General features: G+C 38.0%; 1 protein-coding gene and 1 non-coding gene across 8 annotated transcripts in view; one reads left to right on the forward strand and one right to left on the reverse strand.

Annotated features, from left to right (window-relative positions):
- LOC138739338 (coiled-coil domain-containing protein 138-like) overlaps positions 1 to 15,108 on the forward strand; it is a 274,654-nt gene that overhangs the window by 6,299 nt on the left and 253,247 nt on the right. For all 7 annotated transcript variants that reach the window (XR_011342184.1, XR_011342183.1, XM_069891162.1 and 4 more), the window contains exons 4-6: positions 7,693 to 7,805; positions 10,858 to 11,039; positions 14,914 to 15,072. Coding sequence is in view for 5 of the 7 variants with exons in the window: in XM_069891162.1 (XP_069747263.1) it covers positions 7,693 to 7,805; positions 10,858 to 11,039; positions 14,914 to 15,072 (454 nt within the window). In the remaining 2 variants the exon portion in view is untranslated. The remainder of the gene's footprint in view (positions 1 to 7,692; positions 7,806 to 10,857; positions 11,040 to 14,913; positions 15,073 to 15,108) is intronic.
- LOC138740200 (U6 spliceosomal RNA) lies at positions 12,428 to 12,534 on the reverse strand. The gene has a single exon (XR_011342739.1). It is a non-coding gene; the product is annotated as a U6 spliceosomal RNA (small nuclear RNA).

The following is a 15,108-nucleotide window of genomic DNA, read 5'->3' on the forward strand; positions in this document are numbered from 1 at the left end:
GTAGTAAAAATACCAAAGTGCTGGACTCAGTTGTTCTCAAAAACAAGTACAACCTGACGAAACAGCATTCTTCGGTCCTCAGTGCAAAAACATGCAGATTGTTAGGTCTGCTTTGTTCATGAATGAGTGAGACAAACACCAGACTGAGTCGAAATCAGGGTTCTTTGTTCTTTATTACCGGATTGTAACACTTGCGACTAACGATGTTAGCCGGAGAATGCATTCTGCCGTTATCAGCAAAATGGTGATTTTTTATACCCTTGGATATGTGCTTAGAACATCATCATATCATTACTTGTCCAATGACTAAAACTGTTGCTATCCTTTCCCTGCTAGCTTCCTGCCTCTCAATCCATCAATGTCTCTCTTATCTTGTAAGTACAAGGATGCATTCACATCTTGTTACTGCCCCGTACATTCCCATCTCATGATGTTTTACCTAACAGGAGTACAAGGACACCTCCCCTTCTTGTTACAGCCTTGTACAGGGTAACTCCCTACACATTCCCATCTCATGATGTTTTACCTTACAAGATGCACAACCAGGCATAACACACATACAGACAAAGATTATGTATTATATCTATAAAAATAAATAAATGTTGTTTAGTACAAATGAGAGCTTCGGATGGTTAGTGTGAGCAGTTCCTTTGGACATTCAGCATTCTAACTGTCCATGGGAAGAAGCTGTTCCTCAGCCTGACGGTGGTGATTCCGATTCTCCTCCACGGGAGCAGCCCTCTTCAGACAACAATCCTAGTAGATCACATTGATTTTTTTTGGGGGGTGGGGGTGGGGGTGGAGGGAGACTCAGTGATCCTTTCTTGCCACTCTTATGGTCCTGTGGATTAACCTCCAATCCATTTCACTGCAGCAAATATATCACTCTGTGATGCAGCTGTCCAGGACGCTCTTGATAGAGCTCCTACAGAAGGTTGACATAATGGTGGCCAGAAGCCATCCTTGTTTCAGTCTTCTCTGGAAGTGCAGTCCCTGTTGCACCTTCCTGACAAGTGAGGAGTGTTATGGACCATGGACTGACCTTTTGAACTGTGGACTGTCATTATAAAGGATGGATTTCTGCTAAGGACTCAGTGCAACTTGTGGTACAGCTGAGTGCTGACTCACCAATTGCTTGGAACTTTTAAGAAAAATGGGAGAATCCAGCTGTAAAGCAGAGAGCAGCAGTTGGAGCGGCAGAATGGCAGTTGGACTGTCAGGGCAGCTGGAGAGCTGTGTGAAATGAACATGCCTGATAAGGGAGGACTTGGAAGTTTACTGCAACACAACGTCAGTCATTTCTCTCTCCAACATACAATACGAAATCCTTTGACATCAGTTAAAAAACTGAACTTGGACATTGAACTTTGAGATTGAATTCAGTGGACTGTTTTATTTGGACTGACTTACTTGACTGACTGACCTGGGGTTTTTGGGGATTTTTCCTTTTTTGAATATTGGGCACAGACTGTAATAGTCTGGGTTTTTCACATACATACTGTTTATAAATATATATCTGTATATTTGCTATAGATATTTATAGTGGAGTTAACTATGTTAAAACATTATATTGTTAATAGACTTTAATAAATATAGAGTTAAAATGTAGCCCTTTTGAATTTCGTCTTCTCTTGCTGGTTTGAGACATAACGGGAGATATTGCGTGTCCACAATAGGTCACTGGTTAAAATGCTCTCCACTCTCCCTACTACAGATTTGTTAATGTATAGTGGAGGGTGGTAATTCCTGGTCCTCCTGAAGTCCATGATCATTTCCTTTGTCTTGCCCACGTTGAAACTCAGGTTGTTATTCTCGCACCATTCCACGAGATTCTCCACCTCTTCTCTGTTGTATGACTCATTGTAGTTGCTGATGAGGCCAATTACTGTTGTGTCATCTGATGGCACAGTTGGAGCTGGATCCGGCAGTTATAGATAATAATGTGAACAGGAACGGTCTGAGCACACACCCCTGAGGTGTGCCAATGCTCAGCATGACGATATTCTGCTACCAATCTGGACACACTGTGGTCTTTCTGTTTGGAAGTCCAGGGTCCAATTACAGCGTGAGTCCCAGCGAGGACAGCTTTTCCACCAGCTTCTGAGAAATGATCGTATCAAGCGCCAAACTGAAGTCAATGAACAGCAGCCTGGCATATGAGATGCCGTTTTCCAGGTAGGCCAGGTGGAGTGATAGGAGTCTAAAGGAGACAAAGATATATTGCTGATGTTTTGGGCCTGAGCCCTTCTTCAAGGAATAAGAATAATGAGCAAGAAACAGGACATCTCAGAATACGGATAATGCTGGCTGGGGGAGAAATCCAGACCAACAAAGGGTGTTAATTAGATATGAAAAGGGTAGAGGTGGTCACCCATTTAAATTCCCCATCCCATTCCCTTGCTGACATTCTGTTCATGATCTTATGCACTGCCAAACTGAGACCACCCGCAAATTGGAGAAACAGCACCTTATCTTATGACTGGGCACTCTCCAACCATTAATATTGACCCCTTGTTTTTGTAAACTTCCCTCCCCATTGCCTTCCTCCAGCTCTGTTTCTTGCTTTTCCCTGTCTCTTTTCGCACAGACATAATCAATTTTCACCTCTCCCTTTATCCAGTTAATACCCTTTGTCGGTCTGGATTCCTCTCCCAGCCAGCATTGTCAATATTCTGAGATGTCCTGTTTCTTGCTCATTCTGCTTATTCCTTCAAGAAGGCCCAAAATGTCAACAATATATCTTTGTCACCTATGGATGCTGAAAGACCGGCTGAGTTCCTCCAAAATTTCGTTATGTTTTTACTGTGTAGAATATTGTTAGGAAAACTCAAGAAAATGTCACTCTTGTCACAAACTTGATAGAAATACAGCTGGAATCGCCAGAAGTTTGGCGATTCATAATATTCATGAGTCACAATATATCTAAAGCTGAACCATGGATCATATTTGAGACTTGTTTTACTTAGATATTTGTCTCTTTATAAAACTAAACAACTTCAAAAATGTTAATATTTTGTGAATTTCTTTGTTTAATTTAAATCCTGTTGAAGTAGATTTAGTGTAGCATCTTCACTTAGTATCATTAGCTATCTTTTGAATGAAATATATTTTTGTCATATCCACATTAATTTAGACACTTCTTTGTTGAGCAGTTAGCATACTTGATTCTCAATAAAATGGTGCAACATAATCATGTCAGCTACATAACCTGAGAGATGATGTCATGCATTCCCACAACACTCTTCCAGTCCTCAAAATACTAGTATGTAAATAATAAGTTAACTAAATTTCATGTTAAAGTATATATATTTCTGTTAATCAAAACTGTTATTATTACTAATTATCTTACACCTCTTCTTATGTCTTTGTCACTGCACATAATCCTTAAGATGTGCTTGGGTGGGGGGGGGGGGGGGGGGGCAGTGTCTGTCTCCCTGGGATCTCCTTGGGAGTGGAGAACACCGAACAGGGGTACGAGTTTTCAACCTTTCCAGAGCAGCTAAATTCTCCTTGTTCCTTGGCACAATGGCTTGCCTCTTGGATGCTTGGCCAGTTTCTTGCCCTGGCACAGACTTCTTCGCTGGTATTTCTGTAACTGGTACCGGAGCTTTTCAAGGGGCCACAAAATCTGGCTCTTCCAAGGTAGAATTGAAACTGTAGCCTTTGATTTCTCTTAGCTGGTCGATGTGTCTTTTCCATATGTTGTCTCTGGCCATGGGGTTAGATTTTTAGGAGCACGCTTCTTACCCAAGTCTCTTTATTTTGTATGTAGTCTCTTACAAGTACTGATTCCCCAATCTCTAGAGATCTGGTTGATTTGTTTGGTGATATTGATTGTTGGATGAGGACTCTCATATTTGGGTGTACTGCATGAAATTGTGTTCTTAAATTGCGTCCAAACATCAATTCTGCTGGCGTGTGTTTTGAGGTGAAGTGCAGGTTGTTCTATATGACAGCAGAAAATCTGTAATATTATGGTTCCAAGATGCTCCATTTGACTTTTTGGCCTTCATTACCCTTGTAAAAGTCTGTACTGATTAAAAACCTTAACTGTTTCATCATTCAAGTACCATATATGATTTTTTTTAAATTATTGATTTAGCGGGCTGCAAAGGGTAGACCTATTAGGAATATATGAGATCTGTGAATGTCTTTAGTGCCCACTGTATCCATTCTGATCCTTTTGTGGTCAATTGTGAACCCTAAATATGTTACTGAGGGTGCCATAAAGACACACTTGTCTTGATACAGTCAAACTTTAGCCTGTTCTATCTTGGCAAGACTTTTTCCAGTGTAGCTAGGTGTTCTGCATCATCCTGACCCATTATGATAATGTCATCTCAGTGGCATCCAAAATGTATTCCTTATAATAACATTCATCACTGATTGAAATATCCCTGTTGCTGATGATATCCCATATGGTATTCTCGTATATGTAAACTATTATTACAGGTTATATTATATATTAATATGTCTTTAAAAGAGAGGTTGTGGGGGTTCAGTGTAGGTCACTTCACAAACAGAGTAACAAAGTATGATGTCTCATTTAAAATGCAAGAGCTTTGGGTGAAGCTAGACATTCAGGCACCAGTGATTTTTTGCAAAGACAAAACTGCTTTGGAAAGAATTTCGAAAGCAGGTACAAATGAAACAGTCCAGGCTTAAAGTGGTGATAAGATCTTTCGAGGATTGGGTTTTGGAGCCTCGGAGGGGTGTTCTTGTTTTTACAAGCAGAGAGGGGAAAAAATCCAAGCAGGGTTTCTCTTTTAGAAAGAGAGAAGTCAGTTCTGCAGTAGGTTTTGAAGAGTGCAACATGGCAAGCTGACTTGTTGAAAAACTCCATTTTGAAGCCAGGTTGTGAGTTCTGAGTTCAGCCTGTTGAAAAACGCTTGTAGTCCTTACAAGAGGAAATGGCTGGCTAGACTGTTTCTCCTGAAATACAAGAAACAAGAAGAACTCTGTGGTGATCTGGAAGAAGAGGTTATCATTTGGAAAACCCATGATGAGGCAAGTTTCTTTGGCAAGACACTGAAGTGACTGATCAGAGGAAATCAGTTTATGTGTGTCCAACGAGCAACAAATATCTCTCTCTGAAACCGACGAACCTTCCTGAGTGGTAACCATTTAACTTTAAGCACCAGAGCCTGGTGAAAATTCAGAAATGTTAAAATTCTGTGCACAGTATAAGAATTGCCTAATACCAGTGAATTTGGAGGAGTGAGAAGTGAGATTGAACATATACACATGCGCTGAAAATTAGAAGGGGATGAAGTAAGGTTAAGTTAATAGTAATAATTTAAAGTTTGATCCTGTTTTCATGTTTAAAGAAAATTAAAAACTTTTGTTTAATTAACCATTTGTTTTGGTGAATTTCTATTGCTGCTGGGTTTTGGGGTCCTCTTGGCTCATAACACTACCCTAGGTGGGTTTTGATAGCCAAGTGTTTTTTTAAAATTTTGGATCTAGTGAACTTTTTCCCCCATTCAGGGCTAGAAATAGTTTTTCCGCTCTTGAAATTGGATGTCCAGGCACTTGTAGGCCTTGGTTTATTGTAGCCTTGTAATTGCCACAAATTCTTATTTCACCATTTGGTTTTTTGACTGGTACAATAGGAGCAGCCAGTCAGTATATTGAAGTTTTTTGATTATTCCTTCCACTTCTAGTCTATTCAGTTCAGTCTCAATTCCCCATTTTATCACAAAAGGTACTGGTCTTGGTTTAAAAGACTTAGTTTTTGCTTTAGGTTTTACTTGTATTTGGACTTGGACTCCCTTAATTTTTCCCTGGCTTTTTCCAAACATGGATTGGTATTTCAAGAGCACTTGTAACTGATTTCTCGTTTCCACTCTTTGTACCTTCTTCACGGCCCAAATTTCCTTCCAATCTAGTGGAATGTGTGTCAACCGATCTCTTTTCAATAATAATCGTCCTTTCGTCCCTGCAATATAGAGATACAGTCCTTTCTTAGTACTTCCTTTATATTCATTGTTTACATTTTCCTAGCACTTTGATTTTTTCTCTCTCCGGCAATTGTCTTTAAAACAATGTCATTCCATTTTATGTCAAGCTTTGGCAGTAGTTTTCAGATTTTTTTGACATTAAGGATACAGCAGCCCTTGTGTCGAGTTCCAAGTGGACTCATTATTATTATTGATTTTTATTTGAACAAGAATTTCCGACATGCTATTACTTAAGATGAGAATATAATGTACTGACACTGTTCCTTCTTTTTTGGTACTCTGACTCACTTTCTTCATCTCCCCTAAAACGTTTAACCTTGGAAGATCATTTCTTATACCTCATTGGTGGGGTTTTCATCCTACTGTTGCCCTCTTTCTGTTTCTTTATGTTCCATCTTGGGCATATTGCCTTGGTGTGCCCCACCTTATCACATAAGAAACATTTAGCATTTTTGAAAAAATAGTAATTAGGGCTAAGGTTGTTCTTTCCACACTGGAAACATTCTCGTCAGTCCATTTTCTTGTCCATTTTCCCCCTGTATAATCTTGGTATTACGTCGGGCCATTTCGAAACCTAATGATATGTCATAGGCGGACTTGATTCCTTTGTACTTAAACAATCTTTGTTGGGCCTGACCATTCACTAACACAATGACAAATATGTCTCTCAATGCTTTGTCTAAAAAGGTAACACAATTACAAGTTTCGGATAGCTTACACAGTTCAGCCAGATATTGGCTAACTTTTCCAAGATTTTTGTTTTTGGTATAAAGTTTAAATCTTTAGGCAATTACTGATGGTTTTGGTGACACATGTTCTCCAACCAGGTCACACAATTCTTTATAAGATATAGAATTTGTTTTTTGAGGTTCCATTAAAGTTTTGATCAGACTATATGTTCTACTTCCCACTTCACTTAAACAATATCTGTTTTTTCTTATGGATCTCAGTATTAATCATATCATAGGCCTCGCAGTACATATCAAATCTATCCACTTAATCAAGCCGGTCTTCGGTCTCCTTGGATTCTCCAAAATGCCCTTCCGCCATTTTCTCTTACTGCTGAATACTTGCTTTCCTCCTTTTTTGATTCTGACGAAATTCTTTCATTTCTGATTTCTTTTTACCTTCCATCGTCCGGATTTCAGATTTAAAAAAAAATCTTCTTTGCCAGTCTGTCATATCCACATTAATTTAGACACTATTTTGTTGAGCAATTGGCATTCTTTATTCTCAGCAAAATCATGCACACGCAAAACAAAATCGCCGTTGCTGCATTATTTACATAATCCTGTCACCCGCATAACTTGCATGATGACATCACGCATTCATTCCTACAACAATTTTTCTTGACCTCATTAAATAAATCAGTGTTTACAGTTATATTAATAGATTATTTATTGTCCAAATGTATGTATAAAGTGTAATGTAATTCGAGGTACAAATACATATAATAGCTCCTTCAAGAATGTGATGTTAATGTTTTGTTCATGACTCAAAGAAAGGTGTGTAAAAAAATTTTTTTTTTCATCTTCAATCTGTTCTAAATTACTTCACGGCCATTGAAGTACTTTTGAACTTTAATTTTATCTTGTGGACAAAACAACCTTTATTAATTTTGTTGATTATCTCAGTAAGCACACATCTGATTCTCTATGTGAAGAAAATGTTTTCTACAAATTTTAACTTGACTAAAGCAATTTGATTATTTAAAATTTCATTAAATTAACAGTGTTGATAATGACTATCCTCATGACTCAAACGAAGAATTAGAGAAACATTTGAGTGAGGAAGAATTCACAGCACACAAGAAGCAAGATATTGAACAGTTTTACTCTGAAACTGGTAAGTATTAATTAGGGTTGAGCTTCTGTAGTAATATTTTGTGTTTTGATATTACTTAATTTAATAAGTTGGAGACAGCATGTTTTTTTCTCTCTCTGCTTAGAGGGAAATAGCAGAGAAACAAATTATTGTTGCAAATGTTTTTTCTCTTGTAGTTGAAGGTTTATGTGGTGTGCTTGGTCTTTATCTTGTCAAGTTTTCTACTGATTGCCAATGACTTATTATGGAGTCTGAATCTGGTTCATTCACCCAACATGAATGTGTTGTGTACAGTTTTGCCAAAACTTCCAAAAGAAACAAGTATTTCAATCATGTTTTACAATGGAAATTCTGCTCCAAACTTCTTTCATTCTTGGACAATGAAAATATTCTTTTTTTTCCTGGAATAAAATGAGAAAATGGCTATTTCCATTTTGTAGGTATCAATAAAACAATTTTGTCAGGTACTTCCAGGCATGAATCACCCTTGGAGTGCACAGGATAATAAATTTGTTGCATGTTAATCTGGAGCATTGCATGGGCACAAGAATGGTGTTTTCCTGGGAGTCCCTATCCTTGTGTTCTCTTGTGACAGTCTTGCCTTTCCAGCACACTTCAGGAAGTCTGCAGATATTTCATTTGCTAATCCTTCATTCTTCAAACTTAGATTTCAGCCAAATTGGAAGTTCCCTTTTTTTTTTGCAGTTGGCTTTTTGAGCACATTAAATCCAAACTAAATTTAGAATATAGTTAAGCAGGAAAATCTGCAGATGCTGTACAATACACAAAAGAGTTGGAGAAACTTAGCAGGTCACACAGCATCTATAGGAACCAAAGGGTAACCAATGTTTCGGGCCTGAGCTTCTTCATCAAGGTGTGAGCCAAAGCAGTCATCTTAATAAAAAGGTGGGGGAAGGAGGGAAGAAGGGGCAGGGAGGAGGAGCATAGGCAAAGGCTATAGGTGGTTGTGGGTGGGAGGACAGAAGAAAAAAAAACTAAGGTGATAGGGAGAAAGGTAGCCCCCTTCCTTTTATAGAGCTACCTCCCCTCCACCTATAATTTCTCAACTTTTTTTTTCTTCTGCCCTCCCACCCATATTCACCTATGATCTCTCTCGCCTGTTAACATGTGCTCTTCCCTTCCCCTTATTTACTCCTCTCCTCCCCCCATCTTTTTATTCAGGTGCCTGCCTACTTTTTGTTCATACCTTAAAGAAGGGCTCAGGCCTTGGCTTTCTGTAGTTGTTGCAAGACCTGCTGAGTTTTTCCAGTACTTCTGTGTATCACATTAAATTTAGAATATATTGTCTTGTCAGTGTATTGGATGTTTTTACTCCAAGACTTGCTATTTCTTTTAGAGATAGAATGCACAACATTTTGTCTTAAATTCCAGATCTAGTGAAAATGAAATGGATTTGTATTAGAACAGTAGGTATCCTAAAAAACTTCACAGCAAATTAAATGTAGAGCAGAAAACTTGGGAACCATACAGCTTCAAAAGTTACCATTTATATTACTGAACAACTTTACATTTATTTTCATATGTGTCATTGTATACTATACTTTTACTTTTTTTGTGGAATTTGTCATCCATCTTTGTTTGCTTGCAGTAAATGGCTTCTTAATTTTATCACCTATACTCTTGTGCTATTAGATAGGTGTTACAGAGTTCTGTGTTGTGTATTGGGCTATGTGTTGTGTGGTTTTGTGTTGGAAAGTGACAGTTTGCCTTTAAGAGCCAAGGTGAAGGTGGACTGCAGAGAGTGGGAGACGGACTGGGCATGTGCAGAAGATGATCTAGAAATTTCTGGACTTGGAAGACAAACCACCACTGGGTTTGGCTGTGAAGTAGAAGGAGGCCCAAGCAGAGTTATTGTCTGGGAAGCAGTATAGAATGTTAGGCATTTTAAAGGGGATGAACATTCCGAAGGCAGCCAGAAGGATCTGGACCAAGCCATTGTTCCTCTCTCTGCAAGCAACACAAGAAGACAACTTTGAATTTTGTGCTCTCTCAAGATTTTTTGGCTTCAGTTTACCAAACAAACTGAATTTTCTTTATGATCTTTGCTTCGGTTGAGATCGAAGTTTTGTGAGTCTTGTGTGTTTTATGATTGTTTTGTGTCTAAGTTTTTCTGTTGGCTGGTTGGAAATATAACTGAGACTTTAATTACATATGTTATATTTAGGCTGGGGAATTTATTTGTTTTACACTGTTATAGAAATTTGCATAGTAACCAGTGGGCATTGTTATAAAAGGGGGGATTTTGAATTAAAGTTTGAAGGTGAATTTTTGTTAAAGTAATTGTTCATCTTTACCCCTGTGTGATATGCCTTCTTTGTGGTTGCTGGTTTGATCTTGTAACATAGGGAATTCCAAAATAAGGCAATAAGGCTTGGTGGATATGTGCATTGGTGGATAACTGTAGGAGATAATCTTCTAAGAAGTGTGTTGTCCTTGGAGATAGCAGACGACATTGCTTCTTTCATTAATGTTGAGTTGAGGCATAGAAGGGAGCAAAAGTTTTCTTGTAAATTCATAAACTAAAAAAACACACAATGCTGGAGAAGTCCAGCAGGTCAAACACTGTCCTTTATGTAGTAAAGATAAAGATACATAACTGATTTTTCAGGCTTGAGCCCTTCATCAAAGTATGAGAAAATGCCAGCAAGCATCTGACTTTCCCATTCTTTTGTTTGGATACTTGCAGGCATTTTCTCATACTTTGATGAAGCCCAAAATGTCAGTTATGTATCTTTACCTTTGTGACATAAAGGACACTGTTTGACCCACTGAGCTTCTCCAGCATTGTGTGTTTTTTACTTCAACATGGTGTCTACAGTATTTTATGATTTACTTTTAAGTTCATAAACTACGTTGACCATCAGCAAGAACTTTCTTTCTAAAAAAAACGGAAGATGATTAATGAGATTGTGCATGCCAAGAGCAAAATTAGATTGGTATGAAAATGAAATAGCAGCCATTTTTAAATAAACTTGTTTATTTTTTCATTATAACAATGTGAAAAACAATTTTCCTTCTAACCAGATGTTTTTAACCTTGTTTTTATCTTTAGATCTTACTTTGCCTTCTGGTTTAGCTTCTACTGATTTTGCATCAGCTGCAATTAGTCTCAATGCCAGTGTTACAGAATTTAAGAATGGAAGTTTTTCAGAATCTCAGGATAACTCCTGTCTTTTACCATTTGAAATATTTCAAATTCAAAATGAGTTAACAACCATATGGCAAGACTTGCAGGTAGGGTTGCAATATCTAAATCAATTTAGTGGTCATAACTGCAATAAATGTCTAACTCCAAATATTTTCTGATTAAGCACAACCTTGAAAGAAAGATGTTTTTTTTTCAACTTTTTGCTTTTAATTTATTGTTTTTAAAATCTTGATGAACTCACTGAAACTGTGCTTCCTTAGGTTTAGTTTCATTGGCCCACAGTGAATGTACCAAAACTGTAAAATAAGTGAATATTACTGTCTACCGATTGAATTTTTAAATGTAATGAAGCAACGTACATTGCTATCATTATTTTTAATTAACTTGCATTTCATTATGCATTGTAGTACCTGTAATTGTGCTTGAGGAAACAACCTGACATACAAAATTAGGGGAAAATCAAAATTTTTCAAACAACATTGTTCAAAATTTGTGTTTTTTTTACTAAGAACATGAGAAATAAAAGTATTCGGTTAAGAATGTTGATTCAATTAAGAATTCAATAAGAATGTTGCTGACACTCCACTTTCTTGCTGAATTTCCATATCCTTTCATTCAAAATTTGATTTTATCCACAAGTGTGCTCAATCACTGAACATGAACAACCTTCTGGAGTAGAAAGTTCTAAAACTTACAATGTGGAGTGAACAAGTCTTTCAAAACATTATTAAATCCAGGTTCATGCTACCAAATGGCCTCTATCTTTTCTTTGAATCTTGTGTTTGCAAAGTACCAGCTATTATTTGAAACATATGATATTAAAATAGAATGAATAATAGAACCTAGAACATTACAGCCCTTGATGTTGAGCCAACCTACATATTCCTACAAAAAAAGTTCTCAACCCTTCTTACCTCATAACCCTCTGCAATTTTCATCTATGTGCCTATCTAAGAGCTTCTTAAATGGCCCTAATGTTTCAGCCTCCAGCACCACCCCTGACAAAGCATTCCAGGCACCCACAACTGTCTGTGTGGAGGAAAAAAAACTTATCCCTGAATGTCTCCCCCTGAACTTTCCTCTCATCACTTGTACAGGTGTCCTCTGGTATTTGCTTCGCCCACCTTGGGAGAAAGGCGCTGGCTGTCTACCTTATCAATGCCTCTCAGAATCTTGTAGACTTCTATCAAGTCACCTTTCATTCTTCTTCACTCCAGAGAGAAAAGCCCTCGCTCTGCTAATCTTGCCTCATCAGATTTATTTTCCAATCCAGGCAATATCCTGATAAATATCCTTTCCATCCTCACCACAGCTTCCACATCCTTACTATAATGAGGTGACTGGAACTGAACATAATATTATGTGTGGTCTCACCAGAGATTGTAGAGTTGCAACATGATCTCTCGACTTTTGAACTCAATCCCCCTACTAATGAAGCCCAGCATCCCATAGGCCTTCTTAGTATTTCATGTTATAAAATGCAGAATGCTTCACAAATTTGCATTTCATCCTTGCGCAGGGGCCATGCTAATCTTCTCTGTTTCATTCCAATTTTAGTACATGTGCTGCCAGAGTGAGCACTAGGCCTTCTTAACTATCCTATCAATTTGTGTGGTAACCTTGAGAGATGCATGAGTTTGGACCCCAATGTCCCTCTGTTCCTCCACACTGTTAAGTAACTGACCATTAACCCTGTACTCAGCCTTCTTGGAAAGAGTCATCAGAGTGTGATTGAATTTCTCATACAAATAGTTCATCTGAAAACAAGTGTATTATGTCTAAACGAGGGAAACTACAAGGGGATGAGGGAGGAGATGGCCAGGGTAGATTGGGAGCACAGGCTATATGGAGGGACAGTTGAGGTTCAGTGGAAGATTTTTAAATGTGCTCAACAAAAGTAAGGATGGAGACAACCTGCCTGGATAACTAAGGAAATAAAGTAAGGTAGTAACTAAAATTCATGCATACAAAGTCACCAAGAGCAATGGGGAAACTAGAAGTTTGCAAAAATTTAAAAAAGCGGCAAGGAACCACAAAGTGAGCAATAAAAAGTGAGGAAGACTATAAGAAAGGATTAGCACAAAATATAAAAAAGGACAGTAAAAGTTTGTATAATTGTATGAAACGAAAGAGGATGGGTAAAGTGAAGGTTGGTCCCTTGGAAGATGAAATGGGGGAATGACTATTTTGTGTTAGTCTTCACTGTGGAGGACATGTTGAATATGACAAAGGTGTTATGGATGTGATGGTAACTGAGGACCTGTATGCAATAACTATCACTAAAGAAGTAGGACTCAGAAAATCTTGGGGTCTAAAGATAGATAAGACCCCTGTTCCTCAGGATGCACCCTAATGAAATGCATCCCAGGGTACAGAAAGAAATGGCAGAAGTTATCGTCAAGCCTTTGTTGATAATTTACTAAAATTCATCTGGACTGGGCAGGTCTCAGTGGATTGAAAGATGGCGAATGTCATGCCACTATTCAAAAAAATGATGTAGGCAAAAGGCAGGGAACTATTGGCCAGTTTGATATCTGTAGTTGGGAAAATGCTTGAAGATTTAAAGAAGAAATAGTGAAGTATCTGGAGCAAAATGAATCCATCAGGCAGGCGCATCATGGATTTAGCAAAGGCAGTCCCTGTTTGTCAAATTTACTGGAGTTCTTTAAGGAGATAATGAGCAGGGGTCAGTGAGATAGAGACAGAGATTGAGAGATGTATCGGAAACGAGAAAAGTAAATTTGAGGACAGGGCGGAAGTTGAAGACGAAGTTGATATAATTGACAAGCTCATTATGGGTGCAGAATATTAATATGGTCATTAATGTAGCGGAGAAGGAGTTGGAGACATTGCCTATGTAGGTTTGCAACATGGATTGTTCCATGTAGCCAATATAAAGGCATAGCTGGGGCCCATATGAGTACCTATAGTTACACCTTGATTTGGAGAAAATGGAAGGAGCTAATAGGGTGAGTATCTGTTCTGCCAGATGGAGGAGTGTGATTGTGGAGAGGAATAGATGTCTCTGCTATTCAGGAAGAAGTGGAGAGTCTTGAGACCTTCCTTATGGGGGATGAAAATGCCAGGAAGAAGCTGAGAGCCTTGAGGAAGGAGGAGTATTGGCAGGGGGAGGGGGGGGGGTGTGTAGGGGAGGTAGTAAAGATTGGTGGTGGGATCCAATATTGAGAGGGTTGTTGGAAGTTGAGGCAGGATCATAGGCATGGGGGGGGGGGGGGGGGAATGTGTATTTTGGTATTCGTTACTTTTTTTAAAGATGGTTATCAGAATTTGTTTTAATCAAAGGCTTGTGGAACTTTATCCAAATTGTACTCAGAGTATGTTTAGGAAAGAATCTATAGACCTGACAATGAATGCAGCAAAGTTTCAACAAAATTGTTCTAGGGCTTAAGTTGTGAAGAGATTGCACAAACGAGACCTATACTCCTCTTTGTTGCAGCAAGTTAAAAGGTGATTTGATAGACATTTTATCGGATTTTGCAAGAAATTGATGGGAGAGTAGAAACTATTTTCAGTAGTGGTATTCCAGAATCAGCAAATATAATAGATTTTGATGTGGACTTTTGGGAAAATGTTAGGAAACACATTCAAATGGCAGATTCACATTTAGTATTGAACTCTCAAGATATCTATGAATTCCATAAATCAAAAGTAAGACTCTCCTAAGAAGATGAAATTTATGTTAAAAATCAGCTCCAAAACCTGGCAGAAATGAGCCACTGGGAAACCATTTATTCAACACTAACTGCTTCTGTTGGGAACAACTATGAACCTTATGTTAAAAGGGTCAACTTTTGGGTATTTCTATTTTTCTGATTTTGTTTAGATGTTTCATTATTTGATAGTCCTCAGCACTTGAAATAAACTGATATTTTGATTTGGGTTCAACAATGTAATGATTCATAGTTTATAGGTAAATATTCTGAATTTCATATCATGCAGAAAGAAAGTGTAGCGCTACAGGAGTACAAATTTCAGGTCCAATCACGTGAACAACACCTAGCCAACAGAGAAGCTTTACTCATCAAACATCAAGATGCAATAACAAAGTTAAGAGTGGTGGAAGAAGAGGTCCATGCCAAGTTTAAAAGTATGAAGGAGGTATGATCAACTACATTGAAGTATTTACATGCTATT

The sequence above is a fragment of the Narcine bancroftii genome, chromosome 7 (genome assembly GCF_036971445.1).
Source record: "Narcine bancroftii isolate sNarBan1 chromosome 7, sNarBan1.hap1, whole genome shotgun sequence".
In the NCBI taxonomy this organism is placed as follows: domain Eukaryota; kingdom Metazoa; phylum Chordata; class Chondrichthyes; order Torpediniformes; family Narcinidae; genus Narcine; species Narcine bancroftii.